General features: G+C 37.9%; 1 protein-coding gene across 1 annotated transcript in view; it reads right to left on the reverse strand.

Moving 5' to 3' along the window:
- The window catches only part of RAD54B (RAD54 homolog B), a 97,013-nt gene that overhangs the window by 67,960 nt on the left and 2,741 nt on the right, over positions 1-26,312 (reverse strand). The window contains exon 3 of the mRNA XM_043601387.1: positions 10,754-10,922. Coding sequence (XP_043457322.1) covers positions 10,754-10,922 — 169 coding nt within the window. The remainder of the gene's footprint in view (positions 1-10,753; positions 10,923-26,312) is intronic.

The raw sequence follows: 26,312 nt of genomic DNA on the forward strand, positions 1-26,312 counted from the left end.
TAATAATAAAAATAAAGTAAATAAATAAAAGTAAGAAAGACCTGGCTGGCTCAGTCAACAGAGTATGTGACCCTTGATTTGGGGTTGTGAGTTCAAGCCCCATGTTGGGCATAAGCTTCCTAAAAAAAATTTTTTTTAAACAAGACCAATGAATAGATGGGTATGTAATAAAGCAAATATAGTAAAACTTTAATTGTAGAATCAGGTAATGGGTATAAGGGTGCTCAGTACATGGGTACAATTCTTTCAACTTTTCTTTATGTTTAATTACCAAAATTATCATTAAGAATAAAAATGAGTTAATATATTTTAACTCTTTAGTCATTAAAAATAGAATGTAGATAATTACAGCTATTAAATTTAACAATAAGAAATAACTGTGGAGTAGGGGTGATTTTTTTTCCCATGAACTTTAAGCAAAAAAAGCACTGTGACTACTGAAATTATTTCTACATCTTAGGATAGTCAAAAAAAAAAAAAGGTGAGAAATTATACCTTATTAATCTGTCTTAGCCCAAATTCTCTGGCAACCAGAGCCTAAAGCAATGATTAGAGTGCTGGTGGCTTTAGAGTGCTGGTGGCTTTATTTGGGAGTTTCTTACCCAGGACACCAAAGGTTAATAAAAAAAAAAGGAGGTGGGAGCTGAGGCAAGAACTGTGTAAAGCAAAGTCAGTGACTAGCACTTTACAACAAGCTATGAAAAGATACAGTAGGTCACTTGGCAAATGCATTTACTTGGTACCCTCCTTGGAACATTTACTGATAATAGTCTACAAAAAAGAACATACCTCAGAGTGGTCCACAGAGGAAAAAGAGGAATATATCTGGAAGGTTCTCTCCTGTCTCCTATTTCCCATTAGTCAAAGTCGATCCCACACACAGTAAACTTCACTCTACTTCCAGATTGTGTCATCCAGCCTCCACAAATGTGCAGGGTACTAAGCCCTGTGCTATGGTATTTCATCCAAGATTGGAAATGGCAGGAGGAACAGACACTCCCAAAATGTCAGTCTGGTTGGAAGGTAGCCACTAAGGAATAGGGCCCTGCTGCCCAGGTTATGCAACAGATCAGTCTATAGAGACAGAAGAGCAGTCTAGGAGCCAGGTGGTATTGAGAGAATCTGAGGAGGCACATAAAATTATATTCAATATTTTATAAGAACATAATATAACATGTAAGGAAGACAAAACCAAAAAAAAAAAAAAAAAAACACAAAATCTGCCACAAAAATAGGGTAAAAATGAGGGTGAATGCAAACCCTAAGAGTCATTCTGCTATAGCATTTATATCTCATACTTCATCGCTGTGCTTTGGTGATGACATTCTGTGATATTAAGCACCTGAGACAATCAAAAATTAGATTTCAGGGATCTTAGCAAACCTTACAGAACTGAAGGAGTCTGAGGAAGAAAAACTCAGTCCTCTTCCTGTGTTACACCCTTCTCTCAGACAACCACCACACTCACACTTCTGATGTAAGATGTGAGGTTCTCCCCACCAAGTGATTCTGTGACACCACCTGGGTGTCCTACAATTTAACTCAATTTTAACACTATCTACCTGCAGATAGCATCAGATCCCACAGGTTAAGGAATCAGTCCCACAAACCTACCGCCTCCCTTCAGACGCAAATCGCATCTGTGCTTCTGACCAACAGGTTATAAATGTGAGGTTCCCATAATCCCAGGGATTCAAGTAATTTGCTAGAGCAGCTCACAGAACCCAAGACAACAGTTTACTTACTATTTACCAACTTATCATAAAAAGATATGGCAAAGGATACAGATGAACATCCAGATAGAAGAAATGCATGGAGCAAGTTACGTGGGAAAGGACACAGAGCTTCCATGCCCTATCCAGGCAGCCAGTCTCCTCCCAGCATCTCCACATGTTCACCAACCTAGAAGCTCTCCAAACCTCATACTATTTATAGAGACCTCCTCATGTTAGGCATGATGTATTATTTAACTCCATTTCTAACTCTCTTCCCATGTGTGAAGAATGGAAGTGGAGCTGAAAATTCCCAGCCTGTAATCATGGACTGGTCTTCCTGAAAACCAGCCCCCATTTTGGAGCCCACCAAGAATCACCTCATTAGAATAAAAGACACTACTATCACCCAGGAAATTCCAAAGGATTTAGGAACTCTATGACAGGAACCAGGATCAAAGACCAAATACTAGAATGAGAAAATGTTCTTAGTATTGTCATTAATGAGGAAATTAGAAGAGTTTTAGGAGCTCTATGCCAGCAACCAGGGTCAGAGGCCAATAAATATATTTTATATTATCTCACAGAGTCAAATTATAGATTTTACCACAACCATGCTACATGAATCACAGACCTACTCTATATAATCTAGATTTACATTCATCTTTACAGAATACCTCCTTGTCTGGCCACATCTTATTCTTGGGATAAAAAATATTTTGAACTAGGGACACATGGCTCAGTTGGTAGAGCATGTGATTCTTAAAATCGGAGTTGTGAGTTCGAACCCCACACTGGGTGTGGAGACTTCTTAAAAATAAAATATTTAGGGGCACTTGGGTTACTCAGTCAGTTAAGCATCCCACTCTTGATTTCAGTTCAGCTCATGATGTCACGATTCAAGGGATCGAGCCCTGCATCAGGCTCTGCACTGACAGCATGGAGCCTGCTTGGGATTTTCTCTCTCTCTCTCTCTCTCTCTCTCTCTCTCTCTCTCTCTCCCCCTCTCCCACTTGTTCTCTCTCACTCAAAACAAATAACCTTAAAAAAATTTTAGTAAAATCTTTAAAAAATGTATTTTTTGAACTAAAGGAGCCTCTGTCCCAGAAGCTGGTTGGCAGAAACTTAGCCTTCAGTTAAATTTTATATACTAAAAATGTTGCTAAACTGCTCATATTTACGTTAGCCATTTTTTCAACTAATCACTTATAAGTATAGTTAACATTATGGATATTGGAGGTATCTAACATCCATTCCATTCCTCCTCCATTGTGCAGCAGCCAGGAAATTAGGATGAGATAGTTCTCACTCCCAAGGACAGAAATGAAGAATGTGTATCTGACTGGTACATTGATGATTCTCAGAAACCAGTAAATCTTCCTTACAGTGGTAATATAGGTCTAAAGTTAGAAATCCCTCTGGTCACAATAAAGTGGCACAATATCAGCATGAAGTTAAGAAAAGTTATTTAATGATTATGAGTAGGGCACATCTGCCTGCCAACAGATAGATGAGAAAAAAAGAAGTATATGGCCCCAATGATTGCTGAAATCTATTACTTAACATGAGGGGAACCAGTTTAACAATGAAGCCAATCCTGTGGATGACAGATGAGAAAAAGAGAAAGAACTGGGCTCATGATGACATCCTTTAAACTGCTAGACCAGTCAACCCTGAAGCCTAGAATTTCTAGCTACACATGCCAATAAAATTCAATTATATAAGCCAGTATTTTTATTAATACATAAACTTAAAAGCGTATCAACTGGTATCTAAAGAACTGTGTTATCTTTCTTTCCATTGTGCTTATCCCATTTGCCTATTTTATCTTGCTTAAATCACCACTTCACATATTGTTTTTAAATGAGCCTTCAAAGAGCCAACATATGAACACACACAATTCATTCCCCCAACACTAGACACTGAACACCATTATTTCAATTATTCTACATCAGTCCTCCAAAAGCATAAAGCAAATTCCCAGTTTAAAGCTCTGTTCAAACAGGAATGGGTGCTCCATTTTGCACCCAATCCAAGTAACTGAGGAAATTCAGACCAAACTTAACATGCTTAATATGCTAGACAATGAAGAAATTTTCCAAAAGAGCTTAGTAAATACATCCTACAAAGTTTATACACCAGTAATTTTTAGCCCTGGGAGGAGGGATGGCAAGAGTTGTAAGACTCTCAGAGAAACTGAGTAAAGCTCCTTAGAAAAACACGTCTCCTTGTTTTAACTGCCTCTATTTATCTAGTTGGTGAGGAAAGGATTCCTGTTCTAGGGTTATAGGGATGGCCAAACACATAACACCTGACACTGAACAGATACAAAAAACAGTAGTCACACATACTCACAGTGTCGGGGAGGAAGACTGCCATTTTCATGTAGGGTCACACAGGGGTTGCCCTCCAGAACACAGTGAACTACTAGGGGTGTGGGAGGCAGGCTTTGCAGTACCAAGAGGGTGAGGTGTCCCCCAGCTCCTACAGGCTTATTTAAATAATTCTGCAGCCAGGAGGGAAATGAAAGCTGCTATTCACAGATAAGCAGAAACTGTACCTGATCTATCTAATAAGGAGGGTTGTTTAGCAAGGGGATCTTATCCTCAGGAGCAAAGTAGGGAACATTCTCAAGATATAACATTAAAAAGTTTAACTTAAAAGGCACAACAAAATAATATTTTTTAACAATTGGATTATCAAATATCAAAAAGTATAAGTATATACTCATATACAGATTAAGCATCACAATAAATGATACATGCATTGCTCATTGCTGGTAGAAGGATAAACTTCTAACCTCTGCAGAGGGTAACTATTATCCATCAAAATGTTAACGCACATACCTTGAAACCAGCACCCTACTCCAAGGTATTTATCCTATGGATAAATGGATATTTATGGACATATCCTCACATATGTATGTAATATACAGACATTAGTTGTAGCTTTGCTTGTAACAACAAAAGACCTCAAATAACATAAATATCCTTTAATAAAGCACTAGTTAAGTATATTTGGCATACCCATACAATGAAATATTGGTAACTTTTAGGGGCACCTGGGTGGCTCAGGTCATGATCTCATGTTTGTGGGGTTCAGGCCCGACAACAGGCTCTGTGCTGACAGCTCAGAGCCTGGAGCTTGCTTTGGATTCTGCATCTCCCTCTCTCTGCCCCTCTCCCACTGGCTCTCTCTCTCTGCCCCTCTCCCACTGGCTCTCTCTCTCTCTCTCAAAAATAAATAAACATTAAAAAAAATTTTTTTTAAAGCATAAGGTAGAGGAATTGTAGGAGAGGGGAAAATGGGTGGTGGGCATTAAGGAGGACACTTGTTGGGATGAGCACTGGTTGTTGTATGTAAGCAATGAATCAAGGGAATCTGCCCCCAAAACCAAGAGCACACTATACACAGTATGTTAACCAACTTGACAATAAATTATATTTGAAAAATAAAAATAAATAAAAAATAAAATAAACAGCATAAGGTAGTTCTAAATGTACTGACAAAAAGATTTCTAAGATATACTGTTACAGTAAAAATGCAATGTATAGAACATTGCAGCAGGTGAACAATCATTTGTATGGGGAGAATATATACACACAAATATGATTCAAAATGTATAGAATATCTCCAAAAAGACACCCTAACATTGAAAACTAGTTTGCCTCTAGAGAACTAGATGGCTACGGATCAGGGAAGGGAGTTTTTTTTATTATATTCTTCACGCCTTCTAAATTCCTTACCATGTGATGCATTACTTGTTGTTTTAAGTCATGAAGAACTACATTTTATAATTCTATTCATATGAATATCCAAAACAGGCAAATCCATAGAGACAGGAAGCAGACTGGTGGTTGCCAGGGGCTATGTAGAAGTGGGGAGTGGAGAACTGATTGCTTAATTGGTCTGGGTTTTCTTTTAGCATCATGAAACTGGAATTAGATAGTGGTGACTGTTGCAAAACATTGTAAATATGCTAAATGCCACTCAGTTGTACACTTTAAATAGTTAAAATGGTGAATTCTATGTTATGCATATTTTATTACAATAAAAAATTAAACATTTATAAACTAAATATAAAACCAATAAAATTAAAAATCACATTAATTTAATATGATAGTGATACCTTACTGAAATTAAACCGTTATTCATAACATAAATATAATACCAACAGATTTGGCACAGGTTATTTTCAACAAGTTTTCTTTTCAACAAGATATACAATGGGTCAATTGTTAGACCATCTTAAGTGAATATATAAAAACTGCATTTGGTAGGAGTAGACCACTAACACATTCTGTTCAGCCCTCTTCTCATTTGAAGACATGAAAACTTATCATAATTATATAAGGTGGCCATCTAAACGATCCAGCATATGCTTACATGCACTTATTCATATCAGTTAAAAGAAAATACAAAATTCTAAGCTTCTCTAAGAATTTATAAACACCTGAGAATACACCCAACCATCTCCAGGGACTTCAAACCCAATTGAAAAATACTTATCTAATATCTACACCAGAGAAAGATTTTATCACTCCCTTTTTATATCCTTAATCTTCCCCTCTTCACTACCTCATTCCTGACAGCCTATACCATACTACTTTTAAACAAGATTGGCTCAGTCAGTAGAGAGTGCAACTTTTTTTTTTTTAAGTTTATTTATTCTGAGAGAGACAGAGACAGCATGAGCAGGGGAGGGTCAGAGAGAGAGGGAGAGAGAGGGAGAGAGAGGGAGAGAGAGGGAGAGAGAGGGAGAGAGAGGGAGAGAGACAAGCCCAAGCAGGCTCCACACTGTCAGTCCAGAGCCCAACATGGGGTTGGAACTAAAAAAAAATATGAGATCATGAACTGAGCCAAAACCGAGAGTCGGACACTTAACCAACTGAGCCACCCAGGGGACCCAAGCGTGCAACTCTGGATCTCGGGGTTGTGGATTCAAGCCCCATGTTGGATGTAGAGATTACTTAAAACATAAAATCTCAAAAACAACGACAACAAAAAACAACAACTACCACCTCCTGGTACCCTGCTCTCTCTCAGGATACTATTCCTTCCCTTCACAACCAAATTTATTTTTACATACTTCATTTACTTATATTAACTTCATTTGCCTGTTTCCACCCATTAGTTACCTACTACAATATGACTTTTGTTCCACTTTTTGGAACTGTTCTCTCAAATATCACCAAACCCTGAAAACTATAATGTTCCAGTAGCTTCTTCTTGACTACTGGACTTCTCTGAAGCATTTCAAAGCCAAAAGACTTACCCAAAGGACTTAACTACAAGTTTTCTAAGATCCTTTCATTCAGTCATAAATTGTTTTTGAATTCATACTATTTGATTTAAAACCTGAACAACAGGGGTGCAACAGGGGTGCCTGGGTAACAGAGTCAGTTGGGCATCTGACTCTTGATCTCAGCTTAGGTCATGATCTCACGGGTTTGTGAATTCAAACCCCACATCAAGTTGTGCACTGATGGCGTGGAGCCTGCTTGGGATTCTCTCTCTCCCCTCTGCTCCTCCCCCACTTGTGCTCATTCTCTCTCAAATAAATAAACTTAAAAATTTTTGTTTTAAAACCTGAAGAGAAAGTTCTTGCCTTAGGTGAAACAGGGTCAGGTAAATACATACAACACAAGATAGTGTGGTTGAACAGTTTGAGGGAGAACTAAGTCTCACCTTATAGTTCATCAGAATGAGAAGGAATCAGAAAGAATGAAACAATTTCTCTGTTTCTGAAGAAAGTAAATACAGTTTTGAATATCAGGAGGTCTAGAACTTCCTATATTAATTTTTGAAGACTGCCATAACAAAGTACCAAAAACTAGGTGGCTTAAACAACAGAATTTATTCTCTCAAAATCTAGAGACCAGATGTTCAAAATTAAGGTGTCAGCAAAGCCTTTTGCTCTCTGAAGATTTTAGGGGAGAATGCTTCCTTGCACTTTCTAGAAAGCTTCTGGTGGTTGCCAACAATCCTTGGTGCTCCTTGGCTTGCAGCTACTCCAATCTCTGCCTTCGTCATCATGTGGTCTTTCCCTCTGTGTTTCTGTGTCTCTCTCCTCACAAGGACACCAGCTTTGTGATTTAGGGCCTAACACAGTATGACCTCATCTTAAGTTGATTACAACTGCAAAGACCCTATTTCCACATGAGGTCACATTCGCAGGTACCATAGGTTACGACTTAAAGACATCTTTTTAGGGGACACAATTCAACCCATTATATATTTCCCCTCTTCCAGGCTTTAATTTTCTCAAGACTAGGCAAACAGCAGAGGCTGTAGACAAAAGTAATAAATGAATGAATGAATGAATGAATAAAATAATTTTTTTAAGACAGAGTGGGCGCTTCTAGCACATCTCCAAATAAGGCACATACCCTGAGCCATAGGTGAAGTCATTAGTGGTAGATCTACATCTTCTTTCTCACATAGGGACTATTATCTACAAAGGAACAGGGTTTATAAAGAGACCTGAAGCACTCAGTGAAGTTCAATGGAGTGAAAATATACTCATCAGGGAACTTTCAGTTGAGAAAGAAACCAAACTTAAATCAGCTTATGCAAAAATGATATTAATGATGAAGTATATATTAAATATTATGAATTACTACTAAGAAATTTTAAGAAATATAAGCTGAAGTACTTAGAGATGATGTGGCATGACATCTGCAACTTATTTTCAAATGATCCAGAAAAAAAAGGGACATATAAGGGAGGGAGAAGCAAAAGATTAACAAATGCAGAATTTAGGATAATAATTATTCTTTCAACTTCTCTACATATAGGAAATTTTTCAAAATAAAAAGTGATAGGGGAAAATGACGACATATTTTAACTGGGACAAACAGATTTGGACAGTACTTCAAGGTGGATTATGTGTAGGATTAAAAAGATGTGAAAAGGTGAATGTATACTACATGGATCTCTCATCTCCATACTTCTCCTCACACAACATCCTTCTCTAGTAATTCACCACAGAAAGCAAGATGTTTCTCACAATGCTCTTTTCCCCAATTAACCTCTCTCTGAATGAGAGGCAGGAGGGTGTCAGGAGGTTGGCAAAGGTTCCCCAGTCCAGTGAATGTACCAAATCAGAGAAGGGATTAAGGGATTAAGGGTTGAGTAAATTAACTCCCTCTTCAATTTATCTTAACTCTTAACTCCCTCCTAATATTTAGCAGGTTAGAGAGTGAGAAACTACAGAACAAAAATAAAGCAGCAAATCAGTAACACAGAATGTATTACAGAGTCTAAATATCACTCTCTGGTGAAGATTAGCTACCGTAATAGAAAAGAAAGAGGCATACATGGATCGTTATCTGACACCAGCTTGACAGTAGAGAAGAAAACCTGGGAAAACAGGATATCCACTTAACAAAGATGGAAGGAAAATAAGAGGAAGGGAGAAAAGGAAAAAAGAAGGAGAGACTAAATCAGTGAGACAGCACAGCAGCTAAAGTGCCATAGCCAGAGCTGTCTCTAGGGATTTCAGATCCCTAGATCCAGCTCCAAAAGCCCTTTTCAACTTTGTCTTGACTCCAGTAACAGCTTTTGAAAAGTTACAAGGAGCACATAAATGAAACTGAAGATCCTAGCCAGTTAGGAAAACACAGGATTCCTTTCTCCCACAAGAAGAAACTAACCCATTCAGAGGTAAATGTACTAATCATCACAAAGCTCAAGAAGTTCCTTCAAAAAGGGTTAAGTGCTTAAGGAATCTTATTGATTAGCACTGGTATCTTGAGAATGACAATTACTCTCCTATAGACCAGCAGATGGGGCTCTCTCCCTGAATCTGTTTATTCAAGCAAAATATGAATAAAATGTCATTTGGAAAAATGTAGTCTTAATGTTGTCTTTCACAAGGTCAAATAAACACTAGTATACAACTCTATTCTTTTAATTACTTGTAGAATATTAATCTCTGACAGGTACAAAAAGAAACATAATCATTATTTTAACCCAATTCAACAATGCAGGGAGGGAGCATCTGTTAAATCCTTGGTTCTCCTTCAATTACATACCCTCATAATACAAATCTGATTTGGAGGTACTCTATGGACTATTATGAATTAACAATTTTATTCATTTCAAGTTCACCTCTCCAACTTAGCACTGTTAACATGGTTTTAAAATTTTTTTTAATTTTTTTTTTAAAGTAGGCTCCATGCTCAACATGGGACTTGAACTCATGACCATGAGATAAAGAGTTGTATACTCTACCTACTGAGCTAACCACGTGCCCCAACATGGTTTTTAAAAAAAAATTTTAATCAAACCTTTAAACAGAATTTATTGGGGCGCCTGGGTGGCTCAGTCGGTTAGGCGGCCGACTTTGGCTCAGGTCATGATCTTGCGGTCCATGAGTTCTAGCCTCGCGTCGGGCTCTGTGCTGACAGCTCAGAGCCTGAAGCCTGCTTCACATTCTGTGTCTCCCTCTCTCTGACCCTCTCCTGTTCATGCTCTGTCTCTCCCTGTCTCAAAAGTACATAAACGTTAAAAAAAAAATTTTTTTTTTAAATAAACAGAATTTATTTTGGTACTTGAGGAAAAGACCATGTTTGACCAACAAGTTTACAATTAACAGTCTTAGATACCTACTATAAAGTACAAGATTTGAATTACATGGTTATCAATCCAATAATTAAAGAAATTATGACAACATAGGGCGCCTGGGTAGCTCAGTTGGTTAAGCATCTGACTCTTGGATTTGGCTTAGGTTGTGATCTCATGGTTCATGGGTTCAAGCCCCACATCGGGCTCTTCACTGACAGTGTGGAGCCTGCTTAGGATTCTCACTCTCCCTCTCTCTCTCTGCCCTTCTCCTGCACATGCTCTCTCTCAAAATAAAAAAAAAAAAAAAAAAGACTGAAAAAAGAAATTGTGGCAACAAAAAAACAAATTGCCAAGAACCTAGGGGTATTTCAACACTTTTCAAATAGAACATTCAATTTTGAAAATAGTCAACTTAAATAATACTGTACTACAACTGGTCAAGTGTAAACCTAATCAATAAAAAGCAGTCTTACCTGTATGAGGTGGATCTAATGTTGCCATTACAGATGCTTCAAGACAGTGTTTTCCATTGTAATTATGCCCATGATTAATTTCTCTAGCACTTCCGTCAGTAGGCAGATTTAAACTGCATATTTGGGTATTATTTTGTAACTGGAGAAAGGTATTCTTATTTGCAGCAACCTAAAAGAAGGAAATATGTATTTTATGCAGAAATTAAATCTAATTTTCCATATTTTTATATAATAAATTCCTAATTTAAAATATGAACTACCAACTTCTCTATATCTTAAAAGGAAATAGGCATTTTAAAATAAATTAAAAATCCAATTTTACTGTCTACTAAACTATTAAACTTTTAATTATGTTATAAAAGCTATAGACATAATAAAATGAAAATTATGCTTATAATTATAGTGTAAACAATGTATCAGAAGAGTTTTTAAACATGTCATAACAAGCCATTCTCAGAATCAACTGTGTTTTTTTCTTGCCAAATTTCTCAATATTAAAATCAATACTTAAATATTCCCCATTTTTATGTGGGATAATGGTACTGTCACTGTGTTGGTTACAGAGACAAATACTGAACTGTTTACAAATGAAAAGATATTCCTGGGATTTGCATCAAAATAATGAGTAGATTGCACCAAAAATAATAAGACACCTAGGAATAAACCTAACCAAAGGTAAAAGGTAAGAGGTAAAAGACCTATACTCTGAAAATTATGAACACTGATGAAAGAAACTGAAGATAACACAAAGAAATGGAAAGACATTCCATGCTCATGGATTAGAAGAACAAATATTGTTCAAATGTGTACACTACCCAAAGCAATCCACACATTTAAGGCAATCTCAATCAAAATACCACCAGAGGAGCCTGGATGGCTCAGTAAGTTAAGTGGCCGATTCTTGATTTCCACTTAGGTCATGATCTCACAGTTCATGAATTCAAGCCCCACATGGGGCTCTGTGCTGACAGTGTGGGGCCTACTTAGGACTGTCTCTCTCTCCCTCTCTCTCTGCCCCTCTCACACACAAACATGCCTCTCTCTCTCTCTCTCAAAATTTTTGTTTTAAAAAAACAAAATTACCACCAGCATTTTTCACATTACTAGAACAAACAATCCTAAAATTTATATGGACTCCAAATACACAAAGCAACCCTGAAAAATCAGAGCTGGAGGGATCACAATTCCAGACCTCAAGTTATATTACAAAACTGTAGTAATGAAAAGAATATAGTACTGCCACAAAAATAGACACATAGTTCATAGAACAGAATACAAAACCCAGAAGCAAACTCACAATTATATGGTCAATTAATCTTCGACAAAGCAGGAAAGAATATCCAATGGAAAAAAGGCAGTCTCTTCAGCAAATGGTGCTGGGAAAACTGGACAGCTCCATGCAAAACAATGAAACCGGACCACCTTCTTACACCATACACAAAAATAAATTCAAAATGGATTAAAGACCTAAATGTGAGACCTAAAACCATAAAAATGCTAGAAGAGAGAGCACAGATGGTAATTTCTCTGACACTGGCTGTAGCAACTTTTTTCTAGATAGGTCCCCTGAGGCAAGGGAGACAAAAGCAAAAATAAACTACTGGGACTACATCAAAGTAAAAAGCTTCTTACACAGCAAAGGAAACAATCAACAAAACTAAAGGGTAACCTACAGAATACGAGAAGATATTTGCAAATGCTATATCAAATAAAGGGTTAGTATCTAAAATATATTTAAAAAAAACTTACACAATACACCCAAAACAAATAATCCAATCAAAAATGGACAGAAGACATGAATAAAAACTTCTGCAAAGACATACAAATAGCCAACATACACATGAAAAGATGCTCAACATCACTCATCATCAGGGAAACGCAAATCAAAACTACAATAAGGCATCACCTCACACCTGTCACAATGGCTACACAATCAACAACACAGGAAACAAGAGATGCTGGTGAGGATATAGAGAAACAGGAACCCTCATGTATTATTGGTGGAATGCAAACTGCTGCAGCAACTGTGGAAAACAGTATGGAAGTTCCTCAGAAAGTTAAAAATAGAACTGTCCTATGATCAAGTAATTACACTACTAGGTATTTACCCAAAGAATACAAAAACACTAATTCAGCCAGGTGTGGTGGCATGCACCTGTAGTCTCAGCTACTCAGGCTGAAGCAGGAGGATTGCTTGAGCCCAGGAATTCTGGGCTGTGGCATGCTATTCCAATTGGGTGTCTGCACTAAGTTTGGCATCAATATGGTGACCTCCTGGGAGCGGGGGACCACTAGGTTGCCTAAGGAGGGGGTGAACCAGCCCAGGATGCAAAAACACTAATTCAAAGTATTATGCATCCCTACGTTTATAGCAGCATTATTTACAATGGCCAAGATATGGAAGCATCCCAAGTGTCCATCAAATGATGAATGGATAAAGAAAATGTGGTGGTACATGCACATACACACACACACACACACACAGACACAGACACACACACACACACACACACACAGAGGAATATTATTCAGCCTTAAAAAAAGAATGAAATCTTGCCATTTGCAACAACATGGATGGAGATAAAGAGTATAATGCTAAGTGAAATAAGTCAGAGAAAGACAAATACCACATGATTTCACTCATATGTGGAACTTAAGAAACAAAACAAATGATGCACCAAAAACCATAAAATACCTAGGAATAACCCTAAACAAAGAGGTAAAAAATCTAAAGTTTATGAAAAAAATTGAAGATGACACAAAAAAATGGAAAAACATTCCATGCTCATGTATTGAAGAACAAATATTGTTAAAATGTCAACACTACCCAAAGCAATCTACATAGTCAATGCAATCCCTATCAAAAATAACATCAGCATTCTTCACAGAGCTAGAATAAACAATCTTAAAATTCATATGGAACCCAAAAAGACACGAAGAGCCAAAGCGATCCTGAAAAAGGAAACCACAGCTGAAGGCATCACAATCCCAGACTTCAAGCTGTATTACAAAGCTGTAATCATCAAGACGGTATGGTACTAACACACAAACAGACACAAAAATCAATGGAGAACCCAAAATAGAGAACCCAGAAATGGACCCACAAACATATGGCCAACTAATCTTTGACAAAGCAGGAAAGAATATCCAATGGAATAAAGACCGTTTCTTCAGCAACTGGTGCTGGGAAAATGGACAGTGACATGCAGAAAAATGAAGCTGGATCATTTTTCTACACCATGCACAAAAATAATCTCGAAACGGATGAAAGACTTAAATGTAAGACAGGAAGCCATCAAAATCCTAGAGGAGAAAACAGGCAAAAACCTCTTTGACCTTGACAACAGCAACATCTTATTTGACATGCCTCCAGAGGCAAGGGAAACCAAAGCAAAAATGAACTATTGGGACCACATCAAGATAAAAAAGCTTCAGGGCACCTGGCTAGCTCAGTTGGATAAGCGTCTGACTTTGGCTCAGGTCATGATCTCATGGTTTGTGAGTTCAAACCCATGTCAGGCTCTGTGCTGACAGCTGAGAGGCTGGAGCCTGCTTCCGATTCTGTGTCTCCTTCTCTCTCTGTTCCTCCCCTGCTTGCACTCTGTCTCTCTCTCTCTTAAAAGTAAAAAATAAAGATTAAAAAAAAAAGATAAAAAGCTTCTGCACAGTGAAGGAAATAATCAGCAAAACTAAAAGGTAACCAATGGAATGGGAGAAGATATCTGTAAATGAAGTATCAGATAAAGGATTAGTATCTAAAATCTATAAAGAACTTATGAAACTCAACACCCAAAAAACAAATAATCTAGTGAAGAAATGGGCAAAAACAGGTCTTCTCCAAAGAAGACATCCAAATGACTAACAGACACATGAAAAACTGCTCAACATCACTCATCATCAGGGAAATACAAATCAAAGCCACAATGAGATATCACCTCACACCTGTCAGAATGGATAACATTAACAACTCAGGCAACAACAGATGTTGGCGAGGATGCAGAGAAAGAGGAACCCTTTTGCACTGCTGGTGGGAATGCAAACTGGTGCAGCCACTCTGGAAAACAGTATGGAGGTTCCTCAAAAAATTAAAAATAGAACTACCCTATGACCCAGCAACTGCACTACTAGGTATTTATCCAAGGGATACAGGTATGCTGTTTCAAAGGGACACATGCACCCCAATGTTTATAGCAGCACTACCTACGATAGCCAAAGTATAGAAAGAGCCCAAATATCCATTGACTGATGAATGGTTAAAGATGTGGTACAGGGGCGCCTGGGTGGCTCAGTCGGTTGAGCGTCCGACTTCAGCCCGGGTCACGATCTCGCGGTCCGTGAGTTCGAGCCCCACGTCGGGCTCTGGGCTGATGGCTCGGAGCCTGGAGCCTGCTTCCGATTCTGTGTCTCCCTCTCTCTCTGCTCCTCCCCCGTTCATGCTCTGTCTCTCTCTGTCTCAAAAATAAATAAACGTAAAAAAAAAAAAATTTTTTTAAAAAGATGTGGTACATATATGCAACGGAATATTACTCAGCGATCAAAAAGAATGAAATCTTGCCATTTGCAACATGGATGAAACTAGAGTGTATTATGCTAAGCGAAACAAGTCAGTCACAGAAAGATAAGTATCATATGACTTCACTCATGTGTGAAATTTAAGATACAAAACAGATTAACATAAAGGAAGGGAAACAAAAATAATACAAAAACAGGGAGGGAGACAAACCATGAGAACAAACTGAGGGTTGTTGGAGGGGTTTGGGTGGTGGGATGGGCTAAATGGGCAAGGGGCATTAAGGAGGGCACTTGTTGGGATGAGCACTGGGCATTATACGTTAAGCGATGAATCACTAAATTCTATTCCTGAAACCATTATTACACTATATGTTAACTAAATTGGATGTAAATTAAGAATGCTAATGATGATAATAATAATAAGAAACGAGCAAAGGGGAATTAAAAAAGAACAAGAGACAAACCAAGAAACAGACTCTTAACTACAGAGAACAAACTTATGGTTATCAGAGCAGAGGTGGGGGTGGTGAGGATGGGTGAAATAGGTAATAGGGATTAAGGGGTGCACGTGTCATGACAAGCATTGGGTGATTAAAATAAAAACTTAAGGGGCACCTGGCAGGCAACTCTTAATCTCAGGGTTGTAAATTCAAGCAGCATATTGAGTGTAGAGATTACTTAAAAATAAAATATTCAAAAATAAAAACTTTACAAAATTAATGAGTAAAGAGGAACTAGGGAGGGAACTGAAGAGGTAAAAATGAAACAAGACTAGCCATGAACTGATGATCACTGAAACTAAATAATGGGTGCATAAAGGTTATATGTATTTTTTCTCTATTTCTGTACATGTATTAGTTTTCTATTGCTGCTATAACAAATTAACACAAATTTAGTGGCTTAAAAACAATGCAAATCTATCATTTTGCAATTCTGTATGTTAGAACTCTGACTTGAATCTCACCAGGCTAACATCAAGGTGATCAGCAGGGATGCACCCCTTTCTTGAAGTTCTAGAATACATTTCCTTGTCTTTGCAAACTTTTTTTTTAATTTACATCCAAGTTAGTTTGCATATAGTACAACAATGATTTCAGGAGAAGATTACTTAATGCCCCTTATCCATTTAGCCCACCCCCCCTCCCACAACCCCCTCTAGCAATCCTCTGATTGTTCTCCATTTTTAAGAGACTCTTATGTTTTGTCCCCCTCTCTCTGGTTATATATTACTTTTGTTTCCCTTCCCTTCTGTTCATCTGTTTTGTATCTTAAAGTCCTCATATGAGTGAAGTCATATGATATTTGTCTTTCTCCAACTAATTTCACTTAGCATAATAGCCGCTAGTTCCATCCACATAGTTGCAAATGGCAAGATTTCATTTTTGATTGACTAGTAATACTCCACTGTATATATATACCACATCTTTTTATCCATTCATCCATCATTGGGCATTTGGGCTCTTTCCATACTTTGGATGTCATTGATAGTGCTGCTATAAACATTGGGGTGCATGTGTCCCTTCGAAACAGCATACCTGTATCCCTTGGATAAATACCTAGTAGTGCAGTTGCTGGGTCGTAGGGTAATTCTATTTTTAATTTTTTGAGGAACCTCCATACTGTTTTCCAGAGTGGCTGCACCAGTTTGCATTCCCACCAGCAGTGCAAAAGGGTTCCTCTTTCTCTGCATCCTCGCCAACATCTGTTGTTGCCTGAGTTGTTAATGTTATCCATTCTGACAGGTGTGAGGTGATAATCTCATTGTGGTTTTGATTTATATTTATTTCCCTGATGATGAGTGATGTTGAGCAGTTTTTCATGTGTCAGTTGGCCATCTGAATGCCTTCTTTGGAGAAGTGTCTACTCATGTCTTTTGCCCATTTCTTCACTAGATTATTTGTTTTTTGGGTGTTGAGTTTCGTTAAGTTCTTTATAGATTTTGGATACTAACCCTTTATCTGATCTTTATGATACTTCATTTGCAGATATCTTCTCCCATTCCGTTGGTTGCCTTTTAGTTTTGGTGATTACTTCCTTCATTGTGCAGAAGCTTTTTATCTTGATGAGGTCCCAATAGTTCATTTTTTGCTTTGGTTTCCCTTACCTCTGGAGGCATGTCAAGTAAGAAGTTGCTGCTGCTGAGGTCAAAGAGGTTTTTGCCTGTTTTCTCCTCTAGGATTTTGATGGCTCCCTATCTTACATTTAGGTCTTTCATGCATTTTGAGTTTATCTTTGTGAATGGTGTAAGAAAGTGGTCCAGGTTCATTTTTCTGCATGTTGCTGTCCAGTTTTCCCAGTACCATTTGCTGAAGAGACGGTCTTTATTCCATTGGATATTCTTTCCTGCTTTGTCAAAAATTAGTTGGCCATACGTTTGTGGGTCCATTTCTGGGTTCTCTATTCTGTTCCACTGATCTGAGTGTGTCTGTTTTCATGCCACGTCTTTGTGAACTTCTAAGTCATCCACATTCCCTGGATTGTGGTCCCCTTCCTCCTTCAAAGCCAGATACTCTGTATCTCTCTGACCCTGCTTACATAACCACATTTCTTTAACACTCTCTTCTATCTCCCTCTTCTACTTTTAAGAACCTTTGTCATTAAACTGAGCGGACCCAGATAATCCAGGATAACCTCCCCACCTCAGGGTCTTCTTTAACATTAATCACCTAGTCCAAGTTCCTTTAGCTATGTAAGGTAACATATTCACAGGTTCCAAGAATTAAAACATGGATGTTTTTGGAGGTCCATTTTTCTGCCTACCAGAGTATATGTTTGAATTTTTTTAAATATAACTCACAATAACAGACATAGTTGCCATATCTTTATAAATATTTATCAAAATAAGTTTCAGAGGCAATCAAGAAACCTATCTTATAAGATTCCAAAGTCAAAACAATGAATAGAGGCCATAAATTTATTTTTACATACTTTCAAACTTAAAGAAACATTACAAAAATAATACAAGGAAATCCCTGATAGCACTTACCCAGATTCACCATTTATTTACATTTTGCTCCATTTGTTTTCCCTTCTTCCCTCTCTTTATGTGTGTATGTGTGTTTATATTTGAGATAGAGCTGGAGACACTGTGCTCCTTTACCTCTAAATATTTCAAGATGCGTTTCCAAAGAGCAAAGACATTCTCTTCCACAATCACAGTAAAATTACCAAAATCAAGATTTAACATTGCTATATTATTATCTAACCCACAGTCCACATTCAAATTCAGCCACTTATCCCAATGTCTTTTATAGTTTTTTCCCTGAGCCATGGCCAATATCAGATCGTATATTATATTTAGCAAGCATGGTTCTATAGTCTCTAATCTAGAACAATTCCTCAACGTTTATTTGTCTTTTGAGACTTTGACACTTTTGAAGAGTACAGGCCATTTTGTAGAATGTCCCAATATGGATTGTCTGATGTTTTTTATGATTAGCTTCAGGTTATACAATTTGGACAGATATACCACTGTTCATCATACCAAGAGGCACATACTACTGATTTGCCCCATCACTTAAGTATATATTTGATAAAGGTGTCATTAGCCAGGTCTCCCCGAAAAGTTAGTATTTTTCCCTTTTTTTATTATTTATTTTTGAAAAAAAAGAACAAGCAAGCAGGGGAGGAGCAAGGAGAAAGAGGGAGAGAGAATCCCAAGCAAGATCCAGTGCCCAGGACAGAGCCCAATGTGCAGTTTGAACCCACGAACCAAGACCCGAAATCAAGAGCCAAACGCTTAACCAAGTGAGACACCCAAGTGCCCAACCTTTGTAAGTCTTAAAAGCATGTTGTGGGACACCTGGGTGGCTCAGCAGTTAAGCGTTTGGCTCTTGGATGTCAGCTCAGGTCATGATCTCAAAGTTTTGTGAGTTTGAGCCCAGCATCGGGCTTCGTGCTCACAGCACAGAACCTGCTTGGGATTCTATCTCTCTCCCTCTCTCTCTCTCTGCTCTCCAGCCCATGTTGTCTTTGTCTCTCTCAAAAATAAACTTAAAAAAAAAAAAAAAGTCATCTAGGGGCACCTGGGTGGCTCAGTTAAAGTTTCTGACTTTAAAGTCAGTTAAGCATCTGACTTTGGCTCAGGTCATGATCTCACGGTTCATGGGTTCAAGCCCTGCATTGCGCTCTGTGCTGACAGCTCAGAGCCTGGAGCCTGGTTCAGATTGTATCTCCCTCTCTCTCTGCCCCTCCCCCACTTGCACTCTATCTCTCTCTCAAAAATAAATAAATATTTTTAAAAATCATCGTAAAAAGTATGTTGTGAGAAGATGCTTGAATCTATTCAAGTATCTTATTTCCTCAAACATTCATGCACTAGTTTGGGTATCCATTGAACTTTTTTTTATGGACAAGTAAACACAGCTGTCTAAGGCCAACAACTGCTATGGAAAGCAAGGCAGGTAAGGAGGAAAAAAAGTCGTTCTAGCCAATGTCCAAATATCTAGGAGGTATTTATGGTTCTCCATGCCTCAAACTTCCTTCTAGAGTTCATACTAACCAGTCCAGTCCCTTACACTGTTGTAGAAATTACACAAATTGGGGGTGCTGGGTGGCTCAGTCAGTTAACCATCTGACTCTTGATTTCAGTTCAAGTCATGATCTCATGGTTCGTGGGATCAAGCCCCACATCAGACAGCACAGAGCTGGCTTTGCATCCTCTCTCTCTTTCTCTGCCCATCTCCTGCCGGTGCTCTCTTTTTCTCTCACTCTGTCTCTCTCAAAGTAAATAAATAAACTTAAAAAAAAAAAAAGAATCACACAGATTGATTCTGTTCCATGGATTAAGAACTAATGTGCAAACTCTTTGTTATGGAGCACACTAATATTAAATGTATTAATTCCCTTTAAAATCCTGTCATATTGGGGTCCCTGGGTAGTTCAGTCAGTTAAGCATCTGACTTCAGCTCAGGTCATGATCTCATGGTTTGTGAGTTTGAGCCCCACATCAGGCTCTCTGCTATTAGCACAGAGCCTGCTTCTGATCCTCTGTCCCTCTCTCTTTCTGCCCCTCCCCCGTGAATGCACACTGTCTCTCAAAAATAAATATTAAAAAAATTTTATAAAAAGTAAAATCCTGCCATATTGTAGGTGCTTAAATGTGTTCCCATGTAATAAACATGCAACTTAAAATTCTTCCTTTATCCCCACAAATCATTCTTAAGCATATATTGTTGTATGCTAATAAGCTCCTTTAACTGGAGTACCGAAGGCAGTTTTCTCTTCAGCCCTGGCTTAAGAAACGGCTAAACTTTTGTTTTAATTGAGGCTTAACTGAGATATAACATATTAGTTTCAAGTGTACAGTGGAATGCTTCAAGATTTGTATATATTTCAAATTGATCACCACAATAAACATAGTTAACATCCATCACCATACATAGTTACAAAAAATTTTTCTTGTGATGAGAATTTTTAAAGTCTACTTCTTAGGGGCGCCTGGGTGGCTCAGTTGGTTAAGCAGCCAACTTCAGCTCAAGTCATGATCTTGCAGTTCATGAATTCTAGCCTTGCATCAGGCTCCATGCTGACGGCTCAGAGCCTAGAGCCTCTTCAGATTCTGTGTCTCCCTCTCTCTCTGCCCCTCCCCTACTCACATTTGGTCTGTCTCTGTCTCTCAAAAATGAATAAACATTAAAAAATTTTTTTTAAAAATAAAGTCTACTTCTTAGCAACTTATGGCATCCATTATATTTTCTAACTTCTAACTTCACTTCTAACTTTCTGTCACTTCTATTATGATTTAGCATTCCACTTTAAGGAAGAGCTTACTCTTCTCCCCATTTACTTATTTACTTATCTCAGTATATATTCAGACTCCTATATTATTCAATGAATTACCACCCACGAGCACATTTATTTTGACAATTTGTTCCAGATTTTGTATTTATCAGACCAAATAAAAACTCCTGAGGTTACCAAAACAGTACTTTTTAGTATGGAATAACTCAATCTAAGATAAATATTTTAAGAACAAAAGTTAGGAATGGAATAGACTAAGGTAAAGTTAATTGCCAAAGGTTCTCATGTTGCCTTGCTTAAAATAGCTGTATAATTTCAAAAATGCCTACTTAGAAAATGCCTAGTTTTAAAAAATAACTATTTAGTTTCCTGATATAATTCAAAGAGTAAATTGGTGGTTTTGGTCTCAAATTAGTCCTCAGAAACAACATTTAAAAAAAAAAAAAAGGGGGGTGCCTGGGTGGCTCAGCTGGTTAAGCATCTGACTTCAGCTCAGGTCATGATCTTGAAGTTTGTGGGTTCAGCCCCACATTGGGCTCTGTGCTGACAACTCAGAGCCTGGAGTTCGCTTTGGATTCTGAGTCTCCCTTTCTCTCTCTGCCCCTTCCCTGCATGAACTCTGTCTCTCTCTCTCTCTCTCTCTCTCTCTCTCTCTCTCTCTCTCAAAAATAAACAAACATTAAAAAAAAAATTTTTTTTTTTTAATTTTTTTTTTTTCAACGTTTATTTATTTTTTTTGGGACAGAGAGAGACAGAGCATGAACGGGGGAGGGGCAGAGAGAGAGGGAGACACAGAATCAGAAACAGGCTCCAGGCTCTGAGCCATCAGCCCAGAGCCCGACGCGGGGCTCGAACTCACAGACCGCGAGATCGTGACCTGGCTGAAGTCGGACGCTCAACCGACTGCGCCACCCAGGCGCCCCAAAAAAAAATTTTTTTTAAACAAACAAACAAAAAAGAAACTACATCAAAAATTAAACCTTAAGTCAAGGGTGTCAAAATGATTAATGGGTAAAGAAAGTCTTTTTAACATCCTGGAACAACGAGGTATCCACATACAAAAGAATGAATTTGCACCCCTATCTCACACCATGCACAAAAAGGAACTCAAAATGGGTCACAGACCAAAATGTAAGAACTAAAACTACAAAACTCTTAGAAGAAAATATGAGACAAGAAAAAAAAATTCTGTAACTATGTGCAGTGACAGATGATAACTAGACTTATCATGATCATTTCACAGTATATACAAATATCATTACGTTGTATACCTGGATATAATGCTGTATGTCAATCATACCTCAATAAAAAACAAATTGGTTTTTTTTTAGGTTCTAATTTTAAGTCATCAATACACCCAACATGCGGCTCAAACTCACGACTTCGAGATCAAGAGTCACATGCTCTACCACCTGACCCAGCCAGGCACAACAAAAAAAAAGTTCTTTAAAAAACAAAATACAGGGGCAGCTGGGTGGCTCTGTCAGTTAAGCATCTGACTTCGACTCAGGTCATGATCTCACTGTTCACGAGTTCAAGCCCTGCGATGGGCTCTATGATGACTGCTCAGAGCCTGAAGCCTACTTTGGATTCTGTCTCTCTCTCTCTCTCAAAAATAAACATTAAAAAAATAAAAATTAAAAAACAAAAATACAGGAGTAACTATTCATGACCTTCTTAGATATACTACCAAATCACAAGGACTAACATCAAAAAAATTAGATAAATCTAACTTAGTCAAAATTAAAAACTTCTGTGCTACAAATGATACTATCTAAAAAGTGAAGAATAACCAACAAAATGAGAAAACGTTTGCAAATAATGTATCTGATAAGAAGCTGTAGCTAGAATATATTTTTTTTAAAAACACTCTAGTGGCACCTGGCTGGCTCTGTCAGTGGAGTGTGAGGCTCATGATCTTGGGTTGTAAGTTCAAGTCCCGCGTTAGGTGTAGAGATTACTTAAAAAATTAAAAATCTTAAAGAAAAAAAAAAAACGCTTACAACTCTATAATAAAAAGCAAATAATCCAGTTTTACAAGGGTCAAAGGATCTGAACAGACAGTTCTCCAAGTAAAATACACAAATGGCCAATAAGCACATATAAAGATGCTCAACAACATTTAGCCACCAGTGACACACAAATCAAAACCACAAATGACATACTACTTCACCCACTAGTATGGCTACAATCAAAAAGATCTTAAGTGTTGACAGGGATGTAGAGAAACTGAAATCCTCATACACTGATGGTACAAATGAAACTACTGCAGCTACCTTGAAAAAGAGTCTGGCAGTTTATTAATGAAAGATTAAACAGAGTTATCATATGATCCAGCAATTCCAAACCTAGGAATATAACTAAGAAAAATGAAAACATATGTCTACACAAAAACTTACACACAAATGTTCATAAGCATTATTAATAACTCATAATTTAAGGAGCACCTGGATGGCTCAGTTGGTTAAGCGTCTGACTTTGGCTCAGATCAGGATCTTGTGGCTCATGGCTTCAAGCCCCTCATTGGGCTCTGTGCTGACAGCTCAGAGCCTAGAGCCTGCTTTGGATTCTGTGTCTCCCTCTCTCTCTGACCCTCCCCCACTCACTCTGTCTCTCTCTCTCTCTCTCAACAATAAACATTAAAAAACTTACAATAACTGATCATTTGAAAAGTGGAAACGATCCAAATGCCTGTCAACTGATGAACAGATAAATAAAATGTGGTGTATTAATATTAATATTATACAGTATGGTAGGCAGAATAATGCTTCCCAAAGACATTTATACTAATCCCCAGAATCTGTGAATATGTTACAAGGCAAAAGAACTTTGCAGATGTAAACTGTGCTCAAAGTAATCTCTCCTGGAATGGAGACTGTCCTGGATTATCCAGGTGGTGCAATCTAATCAAATGATTCCAGTTTGAGAGAATCAGAGACATAACAACATGGCAACAGAAATTATCATTGCTGGCTTTGAAAATTAAAGAAGGGGGCCAGGAGCAAAAAATAAATTCAAGTGGCCTATCAAACCTAGAAAAAGCAAAGGAAATAGATTATCGCCTAAAACTTCCAGAAATTAATGCAGCCCTGCCAACACCTTGATCTTAGCCCAGTGAGACCTGTTTTGGACTTCTGACCTACAGAACTTTAATAGATTTGTGTTCCTTTAAGCCACTAAATTTGTAATTTTTTATAGCAGGAATAGAAAACTAATAAATTTGGCAATAAAAAGAAATAAATTATTGATACGTACTAAAACATGGATAAGGAAACCATTACACTAACTGGAAAAAGCCAGTCACAAAAAGCAATGAGTATGATGAACGTATGATTCCATTTATATGAAATGTCCCTAATAGGCAAATCTACAGAGACGGAAAAATGATTAGTGGTTGCAAAGCACTGAAAGAGTTTGGGAAAAATGGAGAATGACTGTTAATATATATAAGTTTTCTTTCTGGAGTGACGAAAATGTTCTTTTTTTTTTCTTTTTTTTTTTTTTAGAGAGAAAGAGATTGCACCGCACAGGAGAGGGAGAAAAAGAAAGAATCCCAAGCAAGCTGCACACTTAGCATGGAACCTGACATGGAGCTTGATCCCATGACCCTGGGATCATGGCCTGAGCCAAAATCAAGAGTCAGATGCAACTGAGTCACCCAGGCGCCCAGTGATGAAAACGTTCTAAAATTGATTTCTGTGATCACTGTACAACTCTGTGAATGTAGTAAAGACCAATGACAGGGCGTCTGGGTGGCTCAAGCAGTTGGTTACGCAGCCAACTTCAACTCAGGTCAGGATCTCAAGGTTCATGAGTTCAAGCCCCACATCAGGCCTGCTTTGGATTCTGTGTCTCCCTCTCTGTCCCTCCCCCTCTCATGCTCTGTCTGTCTCTCTCTCTCTCAAAAATACAAAAACAAAAAACAAAAAAAAAATCCACGAATTGTAGTAGTGGGACTGTGTGGCATGTGAATTGTATCTAATTAAAGCTGCTTTTAAAAAAAGAAAGAAAGAAAGAAAAAAAGAAACCTTATTAAAAAAACAGAAACCTAAGTTTTCTTCTGACACTGTGTCCAGAAAGAAATGTAGGCTAAAACAAACACATGCAGACCAAAAAACAAGTTAAAAACTAGCAGACTTTTTGGAGCACCTGGGTGGCTCAGTCAGTTAAGCATCTGACTCTTGGTTTAGGCTCAGGTCATGATCTCATTGAGCCCCACATCGGGCTCTGCACTGAACCTGCTTGAGATTCTCTCTGCTTCTCTTTCTGCCCCTCCCACCTCAAAATAAACTTTAAAAAATATTAGACCTTTTTTTTTTTTAATTTTTTTTTTCAACGTTTATTTATTTTTGGGACAGAGAGAGACAGAGCATGAACGGGGGAGGGGCAGAGAGAGAGGGAGACACAGAATCGGAAACAGGCTCCAGGCTCTGAGCCATCAGCCCAGAGCCCGACGCGGGGCTCGAACTCACGGACCGCGAGATCGTGACCTGGCTGAAGTCGGACGCTTAACCAACTGCGCCACCCAGGCGCCCCAATATTAGACCTTTTTAACCACAAAAAGACACAAAATAAATTAGAACAACCTATTAAAAACCAGGCAAAGGGGGTGCCTGGGTGGCTCAATCAGTTAAGCAGCCAACTTAAGCTCAGGTCATGATCTCACAGTGAGTTCAAGCCCCATATCAGGCTCACTGCTGTCAGTGTAGAGCGTACTTTGGATCCTCTGTCCCCATCTCTCTCTGCCCCTCCCCATTTGTTCTTGGGGGCTCTAATAAATTAAAACTTAAAAAAAAAAAAAAAAACAGGAAAAGAACTTGAATAGGTATTTCTCCAAATCAGATCTACAAAGAGCCAATTAACATATGAAAAGATGCTCAGCACCACTTTTCATAAGAGAAATGCAAATCAAGACCACAATGAGATACCACTCCTACTATCATCACCTACTAGGATGGTTATAATCAAATAAATAAATAAATAAAATAACAAGTGTTGCTGAGGAAGTGGAGAAAAGGAAACCCTCACACAGTGCTGATGAAAACGTAAAACGGTGCAGCAGTTGTGGAAAACAGTTTGGTAATTTCTCAAAAAATTAAACACAGAATTACCTCATTACCCAGCAATTCCACTCCTAGAAAAATGAACACAGGGATTCAAATAGAAACTCGTATGCCAATGTTCATAGCAGCATTATTCACAACAGCCAAAAAGTGAAAACAACACAAGTATCCATCAATAAATGAATGGATAAATAAAATGTGGTATATACATAGAACTAAATATTGTTCAACCTTATAAAGTT

Source organism: Prionailurus bengalensis, chromosome F2 (assembly GCF_016509475.1).
Source record: "Prionailurus bengalensis isolate Pbe53 chromosome F2, Fcat_Pben_1.1_paternal_pri, whole genome shotgun sequence".
In the NCBI taxonomy this organism is placed as follows: Eukaryota; Metazoa; Chordata; class Mammalia; order Carnivora; family Felidae; genus Prionailurus; species Prionailurus bengalensis.